The sequence below is a fragment of the Bombus vosnesenskii genome, unplaced genomic scaffold, assembly GCF_011952255.1.
Source record: "Bombus vosnesenskii isolate JDL3184/JDL3185 unplaced genomic scaffold, Bvos_JDL3184-5_v1.1 scf7180000013293, whole genome shotgun sequence".
Lineage (NCBI taxonomy): Eukaryota > Metazoa > Arthropoda > Insecta > Hymenoptera > Apidae > Bombus > Bombus vosnesenskii.
Window position 1 is genome coordinate 3663792 of NW_022882944.1, and position 15777 is coordinate 3679568.

General features: G+C 38.5%; 1 protein-coding gene across 1 annotated transcript in view; it reads left to right on the top strand.

The window, feature by feature from the left end:
* The window catches only part of LOC117232884 (venom dipeptidyl peptidase 4-like), a 303571-nt gene that overhangs the window by 79924 nt on the left and 207870 nt on the right, over positions 1–15777 (top strand). Inside the window, 2 exon segments of the mRNA XM_033492619.1 lie at positions 7804–7898; positions 8439–8513. Coding sequence (XP_033348510.1) covers positions 7804–7898; positions 8439–8513 — 170 coding nt within the window.

Consider the following 15777-nt stretch of genomic DNA (forward strand, 5'->3'; position numbering starts at 1 on the left):
TTTCCCGCGCACGTAGAAGATTGGGGATGAAATTTTAACAGTGCGCGCTCATTTACGACACTTGTCTCTCTTGGAGACAGGCGGGCCGGCCTCGCGTTCCATCCGGTTTGTCAATTTTTTCCGAGCGATTCGTTAGGGAAATCGACGCTGCATGGTAGTAACGTGATGGCGTGAAAAATTGCCTGTTCCATTTTCTCTCGAAATTGATAGCTCGATATCGAGAGGTACAGAAAGGAGTAAAAAGGCAAACGAAAAATAAACGGTCGGCTCGCGTAACGAAGGAAAATTAATAACACTTTGTATTTCGCGAATATTTGGTTGCACAGTTAAGTGGAACGGTCGTTTCATTTCGGAATGTAAAGACAACAGCCAGTAAAAAATTGTCCAAAATCTCATGCCCGAGACATTGTCGAGTGTTTAGCTCGTGGCTTTCATCGCTGTCTTTTTCTTTCCCAAATTAGGTTTTTTTTTTCTTTAAACAGTTTGCCAATTCTTCAATTGTAGCGAAAACGAGAGAAGGTTGCTGGATCATCGTTATTCGTAGGAGGATCAAGCTTCTCGGAATTTAGATACTTTAGGTTTCGGACTTTCATATGAAATTTCTTTGATTTTTCAATTTGTATTGTGTGCAAATGTAGGAATGTGGATTGTATTTAAGAGAAGAGAGTCAGTGTTATTTTGTCGCTTTTCGAAGAATCAAGCTTCCCTTTCAAGTTATATTCTTTGAATTTTATTTTAAAGTTTAGAATTTCAGATATTTTTCATGATTGTTCTTCGCTCGAATTTAGGTATCGTAGTATGTGCTACATTTAAGAAAGGAAACTCGTTGCCTCCCGCAAGGAACGTATCCCCGGTTTTTCGTCGTCGATTTCGTTCGTTTCGAGATACGTTGCAGCGGACTAAGAAGTAAACGATACGTATTTTCTTTTTTATCGACGAAAAAACATTGTAAGGGGCTGAAAAAATGGTCTGAAAATAATGGTATCAGGTGTGGATTTCATTGTTTCGGTTATATGAACGTAATCTTCTTGAATGAAATCGTCGGGAAAAGTTGTGTCACAATGTGAAATAAAAACACAATGAGAAAGAGCAACCCCAGTGAAAAATAAAATACACAATTTACTCGATTTTATTGAACAATTTAAAAACTAAAATAAAATACATAATTTACTCGATTTTATCGAACAATTTTATGGAGGTAAACTGGCACTTAACTTTATAATAGAAAATCAGCAAATATACCCTTTTACAGATAGACGAAACAACGAAAAATAAAAATATAACGATCTGCAAATATCGCTTTTGTCTGTAAAATAGAAATTCAAATGACTCACACTGTCAAAAATTATATTTTCTCGTATGAATGTGATGATAGTTATTTCTATACATATTTATAGTTATAGTATATATATATACATATTGTTTCTATATTTCTCAGCTTAAATTTCGTCTCGATACCTACGACAAAGTTAAGAGATTGTGTTTGTTATTTTCCATTGTGACGCAACCTTTTCCAACTATTCGATCCGCAAAGGCTGCGTTTATATAACCGAAACAACGAAATCTGACACTTTTATTTTTCAAGGGTTTCGTCCCTTCAAACTGTTGTTTTTCCATCGATGAAAAAAAAATACCCGTCGTTTACTTTTTATTTATTCTATTAACAATATGTTTCGAGACGAACTAAATTGACGAAAGACACCATCTTCCTTGTCAGCCATTCAACGAATGTTTCCATTTCTTCGTTCTCAGTTTGTATAATATTTGCGTCCTTCGCTTATCCTACGTCAGTTCACTTTACCGTCTAATATCAGCAGAAAATTTCGATATCTTAACGTATAGGAATTTATATTGAAAAATTCGGGATACACCACGACTGATTTGCATCCCTGCAGGATATACGACGAATTATTTAAATCACGATAATAACAGTTAATGTGTCGCGTTGAAGCTCGCACGAGTCTGTAGACTTCCGCCTATACCTCAAAGTAACTTGCCAGCTCGTAGCTACCAGAGAGTGACGAGCAGGATAAATTGCACCATTGCCTATTAACCGGTTCAGCCAGGCTAAAGTATAGTCTCACCCCTTCTGGCTCCATGGAAATTCATTCTTGGCCTCTTTGTGCCACTATGTCTTACAACCCTCATCCTATAGCTTCTGTAAATCCTATTTACGGTTAGCGAGAAAGTAATGTCGGTTTTTAAGCGTACCAGGCTAAACAATTTTAAATGTCTCGTACTTCACCGTTTACGATCAAATTTTACCGGAATGGTACGTTCGTTCTTCGTCTAAATTCAGAATTTAACGTAGACCGAGTGCTTTGAATAATCTAGCGTGGAACTCGAGAGAATCCGTTTATCGAGGAATTATGAAAAATCGAAAGATCGTGCAAAACATATAAATAAATCATACGCGGAGAAGAATATTTCCTGGTCAAGTCACTCACCGAATATCAAATTAGTACAACGATTAGAACAATAGAATTTATTATTATTATTTATGTTAGAATTTATTACAAATTATTACTTGGAATGTTTTGTTTCAAATCTCGTTCTCGTTCCATACAAATAGAAAATAGCTTTGATTCCTGAAGAAAATTTGCGCAAGATCTAAAAGAGAAATTACGGGATCTAATTTTTCTTACGAAAGTCTACTCCATAACTGGTTCTAAAATTAGTTCCAATTTAGCGTTCACATTTAGTGTTTCAGCATGTCTGTCGCTCATTGGCATCCGCCACATTGTTTTTCGTGGCGATCACCTCTCGAAGCAATTAGTAATTATTTAATGCAAATTCCTCTCAAACTCTATACTACGGCACTCATTGGCACGTAGCGCGTTATACGATTAAAAGAATACAGCATTTTTTAATTATCGTACGTACAACATTGTCCAGAAGAAATCCGCAATTATCTCCAGTTAATGACTCGGGCATTCAGCATCTTCCGCTGGAATTAATTTGAAAAACCGTGGATATAGCGTCAGGTGTGCAGTCAGCTTTCTTTTTTCCTGTCGGTGGAAATATCTGAATAGGTGCAAGTAAGAAATAATCAGACGGAGGACGGTGCCGGTGTCATTGTCTGGTAAGAAATTGCGGAGAAAACAACGTGTCAGGCTGAACGAGTCAAGGCTGCGACATTATCCTCGGCAAATCCCACATCGACGAGGATTTCACAGGCAACTGTGCACGAGGAACGCGCGATGGCCTTCTGTGCATGCCGGTATGTTCCTTTGGCCGTGGCGCGTTGCTGGAATATTTGGGAATGCCGTCTTGCAATAATGCATGCGTGAGAGTTGATAGACTCATCAGCCTGTGAAATCTAAAGCGATCTACGTGGGATTTCTATGGAAATCAGCCAAACGAGGTCGTTCACGTGTGAACCTGGCTCCTCTGATAGTTCGCTTCACCGATCGTTCCAAATGTCAGAGAATTGGGAAATTGCGAAGAATTTTGGCAAGCATTTTCTGAGAGTTTTCGTTAGGAAATTATGATTGATATGAAATGGATTTCATTTGACAAAGAAATATCGTTAATTAAATTTTGTCCTGAGCATCTGTCGAACTGCTCCAAAGACATCGAATAATTCCGTAAGCTACAAAGCAACGAGAGATGGATCGATCGGTACAACTTTCTCGAGGATTTCCTTGGAATTTATTTTTGCCCCTTCGTGTCAGTTTCTCGCGATAAATAAATGTACGGAAGTAAATGATTTGTTTGAAGAGTTCGATATTAATCGCATACACAGAATATCATTTGCAACGTAACGGAACCTGGAACGACTTTATATACTTCCACGTGCTTCGTATAATTCGTATACTTTCCAATAGAAAAATGAAAATTCGCTAATTACTCGAAATATCACGGAATTTGGAAAATTTGCAAGATTAATTCTAAGTATTAGTATAGTGGGTGCTAAAAAATAATATAATTCGAAGAGAAATGCGAATTTAGATAAAGCGTGTCGCGTATGTAAGTACGACGTTGATCGCGATAAAATTTGCTGCGCGTATATAAAAACGAGAGATGTTGGACCGATGTCAGGTCGTTTGCATAGCCGTGCATAGTTTACGAGATATTTAACAATAAAAATCGCGTTTCGCGCGTTGCCACGTAAAGTATCTCGCGCTTTATTACACGTGCAAGCACGACGACAACAACAACCCAATAACAATGGTAATCATCGAGTTCCCGGATTGGTAGCCTCGTAAATGTTCATTCTTTATCGTCATGTATATACATTTCTCTTCGTTAGAAAGTTCCCGATCGAGTAATAAAAAAATACTAACAAAAGCATAGGATCGAACTACATGCAAGTTCCATTTGAGTAGAATGACTGGTTTACTGTTCCGTCAGGTTAGACGTCATAAGTGACAGTAGTATAACCCCCTATGGTGTCGGCCATACAGACGTATACTTGGTGCTTTTAGAGAGGGCCAGCTTTCATTCAGCTTATTCCACTTCGATCTTAGCTTTTCAATAGATTTCAATGGTTCGATCTTCACTTTTAAATAGATCTTAACGCGTCTACTTGGATTTTTACGAACGTTTCACTGCTTTCAGGTTTCGATGTTCATTTTTAAACAGCTTGCATTGTTTCCATTTCGATTTTCATTTTTAAATAGTTTGCATTGTTTCTATTTCGATTTTCATTTTTAAATAGCTTCCATCGTTTCTATTTTGGTTTTCATATTTTAAAAGACTTTTTTACCGTTCCTGTTTGGAGTTTCATTTTTAAACAGATTTCAATGCTTCGACCCGCAACCGAGTTCTAATCGTCTGCTTCGTTTCGAACGATGTTTTTCTATACAGTCTTTAAAATGTTATTACGTCGGAAATAAAGAAGATTGATGCTGATGGAGGAGTAGAGCTCTCCGAACAAAGGCTGTTCTTCCTTATTTTATTTTCGTCTTTAAAAGATTGAATTATATATATCAGGTTTCGTGAAATGTTTTATTAGCTTGGTTTCTCTTTACAAACGCTTCCTTCGTAATATCTCGCTTATACGTAGTTACTGTTAGGCGTTAAACAGATACATTATTTCAGTCAATTAAAATTGATTTTCAAATATGAAACATTTTTCCGTATACAAGTCATATCTTTTATCGATATGGAAAAATACGTGGATAAACATTTATACACCGTGTAATCAATTATAATTTGATATCTACAAATGAAAATAAAAATAATTCTGTATCGTATAGCGGATGACGCATACACGAATATAGATTTATTACACTCTGAATAAAACAAAATAGATAAATAAAAGGTTACATGCAAAATGTATAGGCAGCTGGATACCTTTGATCGATTTTATATGATTTAAACATAAAGAAAAGATCATCGAATACAATAAACATCACGATAGTTAAAAAACAAAAAACAAAAAAAGAAGGAACTTACATCGCTTCGTTACACGCTAGCAAAAAGTACAAGAACCCTTCTTTCTCTGCCTACAAAATTTCATCAAAATTTATTATAAAAATAAAGCGTGAAACACGCGGGATATTTCTGTGACCAATTCAATACAATCTTCGTTGTACCTGGGACCATGCATTTTTTACTCTATCACACATTACCGAAACACGAGTTTATCCCACTTTTCATCTAAATCTTCAGCCTTGCGCTAGGAACTTTATAATTCACATTCGTTTGAATTTGAATTTGTTAAGAATCGTCATCGCTATTTCATCGTTCCTACTTGGAAGCCAATCTTCTTTCGTTCGTTCATCGTCTCAGGGCGTATTTTATGCTATCGTACGACGTTGTTGATCTGCCGGACCGGATATTTTAAAATCTCGTACGTTTCACGTTCATAGTTCCACGCGATGATAGATAGATAGAGCACGCAATGACACGGAAAGGGAACACCAGCAGAAATATCCTCAGGCGTTTGGGCTACTGGCTTCACGTTTATATTAGCCTCTCGATATATCGGGCCCATGGAAACCGGATATCGGCTACAGGTGCGCTGCCCATGGTGAAACCTTGTTAATCCGGAGTAATTGGGAATAGATGTGGTTAATGGTTAAAGGAGGGCCACGGATTATTGCGGTTTGATTTTCGTTACGATGGGGCAAAACTTCGTCAATTCGGGTTAATTAGAAACTCGAGGCAGGGATTAGGTGTATTAATAGGGTTAAACCGAGGATTGATAGCGGTGCGATCGAGAAAAGATTGATGATAGCGGCCGCCTGTCCAACTTCCGGTCCCCTTTTAAATGGCCGTCCAGATTCTCCGGGTACGCAGCATCAACGAAGATATTCCATTCGAAGATAGCACTTATACGCATCTTTCAATGATTAATCGACTATATCGTAGTATTGTTGTATATTAATCTATATTAATTGTATATTAATGTTGTATATTAATATTGTATATTAATTGTATATTAATCAATTAAACAATTGATTGCGGATTTTGTCAGTACCACCTAATGACAAAATCCGCAATCACTTAGTTGCCAGTCCAATAGTTGTGAGCGAAAAACTAAAGTATATACGCAACGAATATGGTGGAAATTGTTCGCAAGAATTTTAGAACGCGATAACCAATTCACGATTATATAATGGTTTACGAAAGTATTTGGAATGGTAGAAATTCTTGGCGAATATATTGCGTGCGCTGTACGCAACAGTTTGCAATTTTATTATCACAACACTGTTAACGAGAAACGATTATCGCGATTGCATTGAGTTTCATCTGTTGACCAATCTGAAAGTTTGAAAGCAAGCATATATATATGTCGGAGATGAAAGGAAAAGCGGAGCCTTCCCTTTGCAATTTTGGGAAAGTCCTCTAATGCTTTAGCCTAGATTTTATCATAGCTATAATTAAACAATTGTCATTCAATCTGATTGTAATTGTTCGAGATATGTGATAGCGAGATTGGGCTCGACACACGTTGTATTAATAATCAAACTCCAGGCAGAAACTGCTTAGCAACGACGATTGGAACTTTCTCGATGCTTCCAACGAGTATATAACAAAAAAAAAAAAAAAAAAAAAAAAAGGAAAAAAAATGCAATCGTACAGCGAGGAAAATTTCCATCAGTTTATGATTCGTGCGATCGCCTTGGAGAGTGACACATCGAGCAGTTTATACCGAGCGTCTCAGCAATCGTATTTTGTGCTTAAATTATTCTACGCATAGTAAAGAGTTATCCCGTTGACCGTGGATTCGTTTGAACTCAAGAACATTGTTAACAACGTTCATTAAACTCATTATTCGTTAAACTTATTATTCATTAATCTTATTATTCGTTAAACTTATTATTCGTCAAACTTATTATTCGTTAAACGTATAATCTCTGCTTCGTAAAACGATGGCTAATTCAAACGAAGAATCGTTACGCGCCCTAAATTCTAACGTTCACCCGACAGGAATTAAAAAATGTTTAGAACAGATATGTTAAATAAATGATATATCTTTTTGTACGGTCTAGGCGAAGAATTTGAGGTGTTGAAGTGAACATTTTCTATGTTATAATATAATATAAAGAGATCTTGACGTTTGTGCGATTAAATGGCTGTTTAAACGCTTGTTTAATTCATTTAAATATTCGTTGTATACCAGCTAATTAAACGAATAAAGGGATCCTTTGTTGGAACGAGTTAGAACAAGTAATTCGATATTTTGTCAGAAGCGTTGCTTCTTCAATCAGTGGCGATCCCATCGAGGGCAATATCAAAGTAATTTCATTTTATCGGGGCAATTCTTCTTTTTTTTTTTCTCCTCGCAACAAAAGCTCGCGCGTCTCTCAACGGAGATGGCAACAGAAATACACGTGACCATTTCTGTCGCAGGAAACGAGATACTGTATCGCGATGAAGCTGGAAATCTTCTGATCTATAATGTCACATCGAGGAAGCCGAGGAAAATCTTAGACTCGAGTAATAACGTGAGTATAACGTGTTTCTCTTCTATTCTTTTGTCCAATGTCAACAGGAAATACTCTACTTGTCGAAAAAATAATCCACTTCTTCCTATTCGATATTTATTTGTACATATGTAGAATTTGAATGGTATCGATTGATAACGTCGATTGTGTTATCGTATGCGTGAAGTTTTAAGATTAATTTAGGTCCAATTTTAAGCTGCGGATTAAACGAACATATGTAGTTCATATAAGCGACATGTTTGATTAAAAAAAAAAAAAAAAAAAAAAAAGAAAAAACACAAATCTGGGGCAATTATCGCGTACAATATATCTGCAATATGATTTACACATGATTTGTTTATGCAGAAATATTGTACGTACAAAAATAGAATTGGGTAGCGAATCTGTTAATAAAATTACGTCGTTCGATTATCTAAATTTTATTTTTATGAAGAGGATTAACGAAATTCTATGTGACATTGCAATAAATTTCGCAAAAAATTCTCTAGGAATACAATGTCGTGGAATTAATATTTATTGTGGTCTACGTTCAATTTTCAGGCGCTGATATCGAGCTTCGATCATCAACTCTCAGCCGACCGAAAATACCTTCTGCTGGCCCTCGACTACCAGAAGGTAAGCTACATTTACGCGGCACATTGAACTAGAATCTGGTCTTTATCGGCGCCAGGAGCTGGCAGAAATGAAAATTTCGCCGTTATGATGCCGCGGATGGGCCGGAACTGCGAATAAATTTCGAACAGACTGACCGACGAAATTATCTCGTTTGATAGGTTTCGATCAATACTCGCACCTGCTAGTCATTTACATCGGCGGACAAAAGTGGACCAACGATAGGCGAATTGCAAAATCGTTTCTAACATACCTGAAAAAAATAGTAAAAGTAGCTGGAAGAAAACTTGAATGCAAACAAGAAATAAAAAGAAGAAAATTAAGCAAACTCTCGGCGATGAAGATGAACGATCCTCTCGCGATGAGTTCGATGAATTTAATTCGAGTTCCGGCTTCAAACTTTTCCACTGATTCTAGTGGAACCAAGAATTCCGTTTTTCAAGTTTTCTTTCGTCCGAGGGAATTGAGGATTCATTTTCAGAAGTTTTTCTTCGTTAAGCCGAGCTAGGCGATTCCATTTTTCGAATCTCCTTTATTAAGGCGACCCACAACCGAGTTTTGGATGTATGTAAATATGCCAAACTTGACGAGCCATTTTCTTCCAAACTACTTATCCAAATTGTATGACTTACGCTCGAACAAAATTTTGCCGTTCTATTCAAAAAGTCAGAATTCACGATAAAACATCGACTCATCGGTATTGTCAATTTAATATCAAATTAACTTGTATATTTTAATTCTCGTGGTCTCGGGAAAATTTATCCACTTGCAGTTCTCATTATCGTAATCGAGTAAAATTTCTCCAATCTCGCTATTTTACCAAGATTTACATCGACATAAAGAAATAACCTTTTTTCCCAATTTTTCAAGCGTGAGTTTCTTTAACCCTCGTACAAGTATAATTGCCATTCTTTTATTATATTTATTTCACGAAATGCGAATCAACTTATTCACGAGTCAATTTATTACTGTAGCAAGATTTACGGAGAAAAGCCAGCTCTTTCTCTTATTTTTGAATTATGACTTGTTCTTTTTAACCGCTGACCTATAGTTTTCATTCTTCGAGGAACTTCGTTCACTGTTGCAAGACGGGAATTTCATTTGGCGCATTACATCGGCAACTTCGTTTCTTAGCAAGTTTAGCGCATCGATCAGACTGTAGACGTTGGCGTACGTTTCGATCTGAATGTGTAACAAGATAATGGCCATTATGGACTCGTTGTTACGGTTCTCCATTTCCTGGCGACTGCATCCGGTGTATAGCGATCGTATTCGAGCCGGTTTACAAGGGAAAATAAAAGGGCCTCCTTGCTGCGCTATAACGCGGGACAGTTGTTTTATCACCCTTGAAGTTTACATTTGCATTTAAATGAATGGAAAGCCGACGCGGCGACGAGAATAGGATCCGTGCTTTTTTTTCGGCCTTGGTTACCGTGAAAACGGTTGGACCTGCGGATTATTTGAAATTCACCGGTTTGGCCGTGGAAAAACACCGAATTTCGTTTTGAGGTTTCGATACCGTTTTTCCGCTAACACCTGTCGGTTTGCTTGCTTCGCAAACTCAATTACGTATCTCGTTATTGGAAAATAATTGCGCGATTTGACGCGTTGCATATGAACGCGATCAGCTCGATTTACACTATCGAAACAGGAGCATAACAAAAAGAAATGGAAGTAAAACGTAAAGCAAATAAAAGGTACGGGGGAAATTTATAATGAAAATGATACTTTTTTTAATTCGTTCGAATTCAACGAGTAAACGAAATTTCTTCTCGCTGTTAAGTACACGCTGGATTTCTATGCGATTCTCAAATTTTATTAATATAACCAAGCAAATGGAACATTGGAATATTATTTAGAATTTTCCGCGTTACGTGGATTTTCTGTGTTTTTTGTACTTTGAAAGTTTTATTGCAAATCTATAGAAATCCGCAGTGTGCCGTTGAATATTCGCATATTTTAGCCGATTTGTAGCAGATAAACGTTGGCGAAAAATACGTAAGAGCGTTGTCCGGGTACTTTCGAGAAACAGTATATTTATTTAATTCTGATCCGCTTTCCGGATGTTATTTGAAACAATTTCTATGGCGTTATTTCTAGCGCGACTTTTCTGGTAGCCGAAAGCAAGCCAATTTTTCGATGTTTCCGCGCGAACGAGGATTATCAAGTTTCCAAGTTATATCGAGGCTGGGAAAGTTTGCCGCGCGTATCACCAGCTATAGCGAGTAGACTTTTAGCCCGTATCGAACGCATCGTGTGTGGCCTAGTTCGCCGCTAATAAACCGGAGAATGTGCCAGAAATTACGACCCTCGAATATTTTTGAATCGACTTGTCGATGCAGCATGAACTTCCTTCTCTGTTACTTTACTCGTGCAACTTACTTCTCAAAATCGACTGTACCAAAATTGGGTTCAACTCCAGCTTGGGTTAAGGTTAGCAGCTTACGACCAGACCTCTCGACCAACGTTTCAATCTTTTCTTTCCAACCAGCGATACTCGAGGACGACACGAGATGCGAGATCGATTTGAAATTTCGAATTTTTTCGTTTCATTCGTCGTCAACCATTATTTTGTAAAAGAAAAACAAAACATATATTTCGGTCGTACATCTGCGAAAGTTCGTAAAAATTGAAACCGATCAATTCAATTCTTGTACACGTGAATTATCGAAAACTCGAAGTTATCTCTGGTTGCCACTGGTCCTATTAGATTCCGTTAAGACGCCGTGTGTGCCACTCGACGCAAATAGCAAAGTGATCATCGATGACGAATGCGACCATACGCAGAATGTTGTTGGGACACGTGTTCCACTGTAATTCCTAGCGCAGAATGCCAAAGCACGGTGTGCGTGGAACAGATACACACCAAATACCATATAATGCCTGACATGCATAGCGCCTACGCAGGCGGACGATGGTTCTGGCTTCCTAGTCTCCTCTCGCCATTCAGCACCACGCATAATCGACCAACAGGAGGTAGGTACCATCCTACACACTGCGTCGGCCCAATTGCATACATTATAGGCCACTGTATCCCAAATCTCTTCTACCCTTCAGCCCTGTCTCGCAGTTACACCTCTCTCCACTTATCTGCTTCTCACAGTATTTCTCTCGGAAGAACAGTCCTTTTGTTTTCTCTAATTTTATGCGTTTCTGTGGAACGTGCGCTTTATCAGTAGTGTACGTGGTTTACTTAGCCAGTTGAGTGTTAGGCGAGAACGTTAGTCGAATATAAAACGCCAACACGTAAAATGTAAAATACGAAATATAATGGAAGAAATCGAACAACGATGAATGTTTATGTATTCATGAATACTTTAGTAATTGTGTAATAGTGTTTTTCTAACGACGTATATTACCGTCGTAGTTCTTCTTATTTCTACAGTTCTTGCTATAATTCCGAACTAGCTTCTCACAGGCCTCGAACGCGTTGAGAATTTTCCAAATTTAAACTAAACGCGATTATCTAATTTAATCGAAGTAGAACGTCGTAATTGTAGTTCCAAATGCGTTTTCATATCCAGTAGAATTAATTTCGAGTGGAAAGAACGAGCGTCGGGAGAGATAGCTTTAAACTTTCGGCTGCCACTGTGTTTGCTCGGGCCACTGTGAATGCAAAACGAAACAGCGAAAGAAGAAAGGGAAACCGAAACTCTATCCTTGACACTAGACACCCGAATCACGTTCATTCATTGATCGAAAGGCAAAAAGTTCAGCGGATCACGTGGACATCCACGACGATTTGCATCGAAGTGGCGTGTTTATCGTAGACGGTTCGTTAAGGAGCGGCACGAGGACAGGATGGATCCTCCGGTTGGAAATCCAGCTGGCCTGCACGGTCGTACATAACTCAGGATTTCACGTGCAGCGGTAACAGGACGGTCCGCGGATCGTTGCCACTGTACACGCAGGTCGTGGAACCGAAATGCTGGGGCACGGTTCGCGTACAAATGTTGCGAAACTAGGAGCTGAAGAGTAGAGGGGCGGCGAGGGGAGGAGAAGACTGCGGGGGTTGCTGGCGAAATGCAGACAAATAGGAAAAGAAGAGGACACGGACTGGATGAAGGGAGGCTGGCAGTGGTACGGGCGACAAAACGAAGAGAAGAGGCGGAGGCGAGAGCGCAGCCGGTGCAACGTGATTCTAAAATAAATCTATTGGATTTTGAATTTGAATACGGGACACGAGCGCGGCCGACGTTGTATTACGTACAGGAACACGAATAGAGGCCGTCTAAACAGCTCACAGATATTGCTTTTTGAAACGTACACAGGGCCTGGTGCGCGCTCGATATATGCACGTCGATTGGCGTGCTGAATTTTTTATCTGCAAGGCGAAAGAGCGCGTGGTAATTTCGCTCGATGTACGTGTCGATTGGAAAATATTACAGCTTCGTGTTTGAGTTTGTTGGAAGGTTCATGACATGATTAAGAACGATTGCTATCTTTTTTCGTTGAGAGAAAGAGAGAGGAAGAGAGAGAAAGAGAGAGTTACAATTTACAGCTGGCAATGTTTATTTTAGAATTAATTTCACCGATGTCATATAATAACGAGATTTATCGCCTGTCGAGCTACACATGACGTTTTAAACGTCAATTGTGTAAATAGAAATTTGGAAATTTTTTTAAGGAAACAGTTGAGCACTAGGACACGTTCATAGGGCAAAAATCTCATATCTAGTGGTGGATACGGTTTGTGTTTTCTTAAAGGATGACAAGGAACGTATAATTTTTATTTGTAATTTCGTCGCTGGATCAAAGTCGGTCAGAAGCAAGCAAATGGCCGGATACTTTCTAGAGCTATATATATATATATATATATATATATATATATATATATATATATATATATATGAAATCGAAGCGGAGTATCGGTTTTCGAAGGAAGAACTCGGTGTTCTCCACGAATTTTATACGACCCTCGAGGCGTTCTCTAGCGTCTCATCGTCAAAGGATCGCCTGTAATGAGGCCTGCCCCGAGCACTGTCCTGTTTCTCGAAATCCTCTTAATTCGCGCCGGAATAGTCATTTCCAACGGTTCCCTTCAGGTACTTGCTCCAGTTTCACAACTGCGAATATCTCGATCGCTTCCTCCTTCTCGTTCCTTTATCCGTTTATATTTTTCGCTCTATTCTCAATAGTTTCGTGGCGCGGACTTTTATTTGCCAACGCTATCTACGGTGCATCGAATAATTTCGTAGACGTTGGTCTAAAAAAAGTTTCGTCCTTATGATACGTAGACGGGCAGAATCGAAGAAAGTTTCGGGATTAAAAAGAAGCGCGACGAACGGTGCTCGGGGCGATATTAGTTAAAGGAATTTCAAGGGACTGTATTTACGATATCGCCGTGTGATTGCGAGGGAAGCAGCCATCGCGGTAAGCTGTTTGGTCTACCCTTCTGGACGATACGAAGCAGCTGCCGTTGAAATGCACGCGGAGACCAGCCAGCGGTTCTCAGCTCTCTCGAATATACCTCGTCGAATACTAATGCGAGGTTTGAAATTCGTTCAGCTTTCCATGCACGAGCCCGAACGAGTCCTCCCCGCGGTCCTTTTACTCGTTTTCCAATTGAAATTACGAGCCCTCGATGAGCGTGATGTCCGATTCCACGGCTGTACAGCTTGATCCAACATTGGCTGACTTTTCAACCACAGTGCGTCTTTGTTGCGTTTCAAGGTAAATACGAGCGTGGATGCGATGGTTTCAGAATTCGTTTAATGCCGTTGTTAATGGCCGTGTGTGTTTGAGGCTGATTCGAGGATTTCATTTGTAGGTTTTAGACGCCGTTGGAATACACAGTACGGTAAGCAATTTTGCACGTTTGTTTTATCAAATATGATCTCATATTCTTGAATCGATATACGAAAATAACAGCCTAGGTTGGATTCTTTTTGTTGGTGTTTTTCTTGCATTCGCGTGTCTTAAGTGCGAATTGTAGATTCAATTATAGGTTAGATAAAAATCACGAAATAAGCAAGTAGGTTAGGTTAGGATTGTTCTCTTGGCGTCTTGTATTTGCGTAGCTTAAGAGTATACCGAGAATTTAATTACAGATTGGAGGACAATCGTGAAATAGACAAGTAGGTTAGGTTAGCATTCTTTTATTGGTGTCTTGTGTCTACGTAGTTTAAAAGTAACTCGAGGATTTAATTATAAGGTAGATAAGAATCGTCAAATAAGCAAGTAGGTTAGGTTAGAATTCTTTTATTGCTGTCTTGTATTTGTGTAGTTTAAGAGACAATTTGAGGATTTAATTATAGGTTAGATAGATATCATCAAGCAAATAAGTAGGTTAGGTTAGAATACTTTTTATTTGTCTCTTGTATTTGTATTTTTTAAGAATGAACCAAAGATTGGATTACAGGTTATGTAAATGTCATCAAATAAATATCAGAGTAATCAGCTTTGTACTTTCGCTGCTAAATATAATTTGATGCTCTTTAGTTGGTATGTGAAGATGATAAGTCAGATTAGAAACGAGGTGTCTAACAAGGCGATTTCTTTTCCTCGGTCTTTTGATATTAAAAGGGGGGCGGGAAGTTGGAGTAATGGGAGTGGGCACGGCATTGCCGGCACGCAATTAATCATAGTGATTAATGCCATCCTGTGCAGCAATTAATGCGTGTAATTAATGACAAATGTTATTATTATCGCCGAGTCACTCGGAGTGAACGATCAGACGTAGTTAAGTGAGCCTCCTCACGAGCGAACGAGCAAACTCATCGATTAATTCGATACGTAAACTCGATTCACAGATCGACAATATCACATTGCATTAATCTTTCAATTTCCATAACTCAGATTGTTCATTTCTATCTTTATTGATACGATCGAACATGACATCTTTACACGTATTATATCCTCTGGATCCAAATGGCTATTCGTGCTTCGTACTAATCTTCTACTAAACGTATGTTTGCAATAAATGTTTCATCATTTCTGTACACATTTCCATATTGGCTCCAAATTTCGCCGATATAACCACGACAGTCGTGTTCCATCACAACCCTAATGAAATCTTCGAATGTTTCGTGTAACGCGCGTAACATATAGATACGAAATCTTTTTTTATCTAAATATTCGACTACTTTGATCAGCGTAACAACGAAGATGATGTACCATAACGGTGCTAATGACATTTTCAAACAATTTCTCGCGTACAAGATAGATACGAAATCCGTTTTATGCTAAATATTCAACTACTTTCGTGAATCGATGGTATCGGAATATTAGGAAAATCGGTACAAGCGAGAGGCCCCCTGTATCAGAT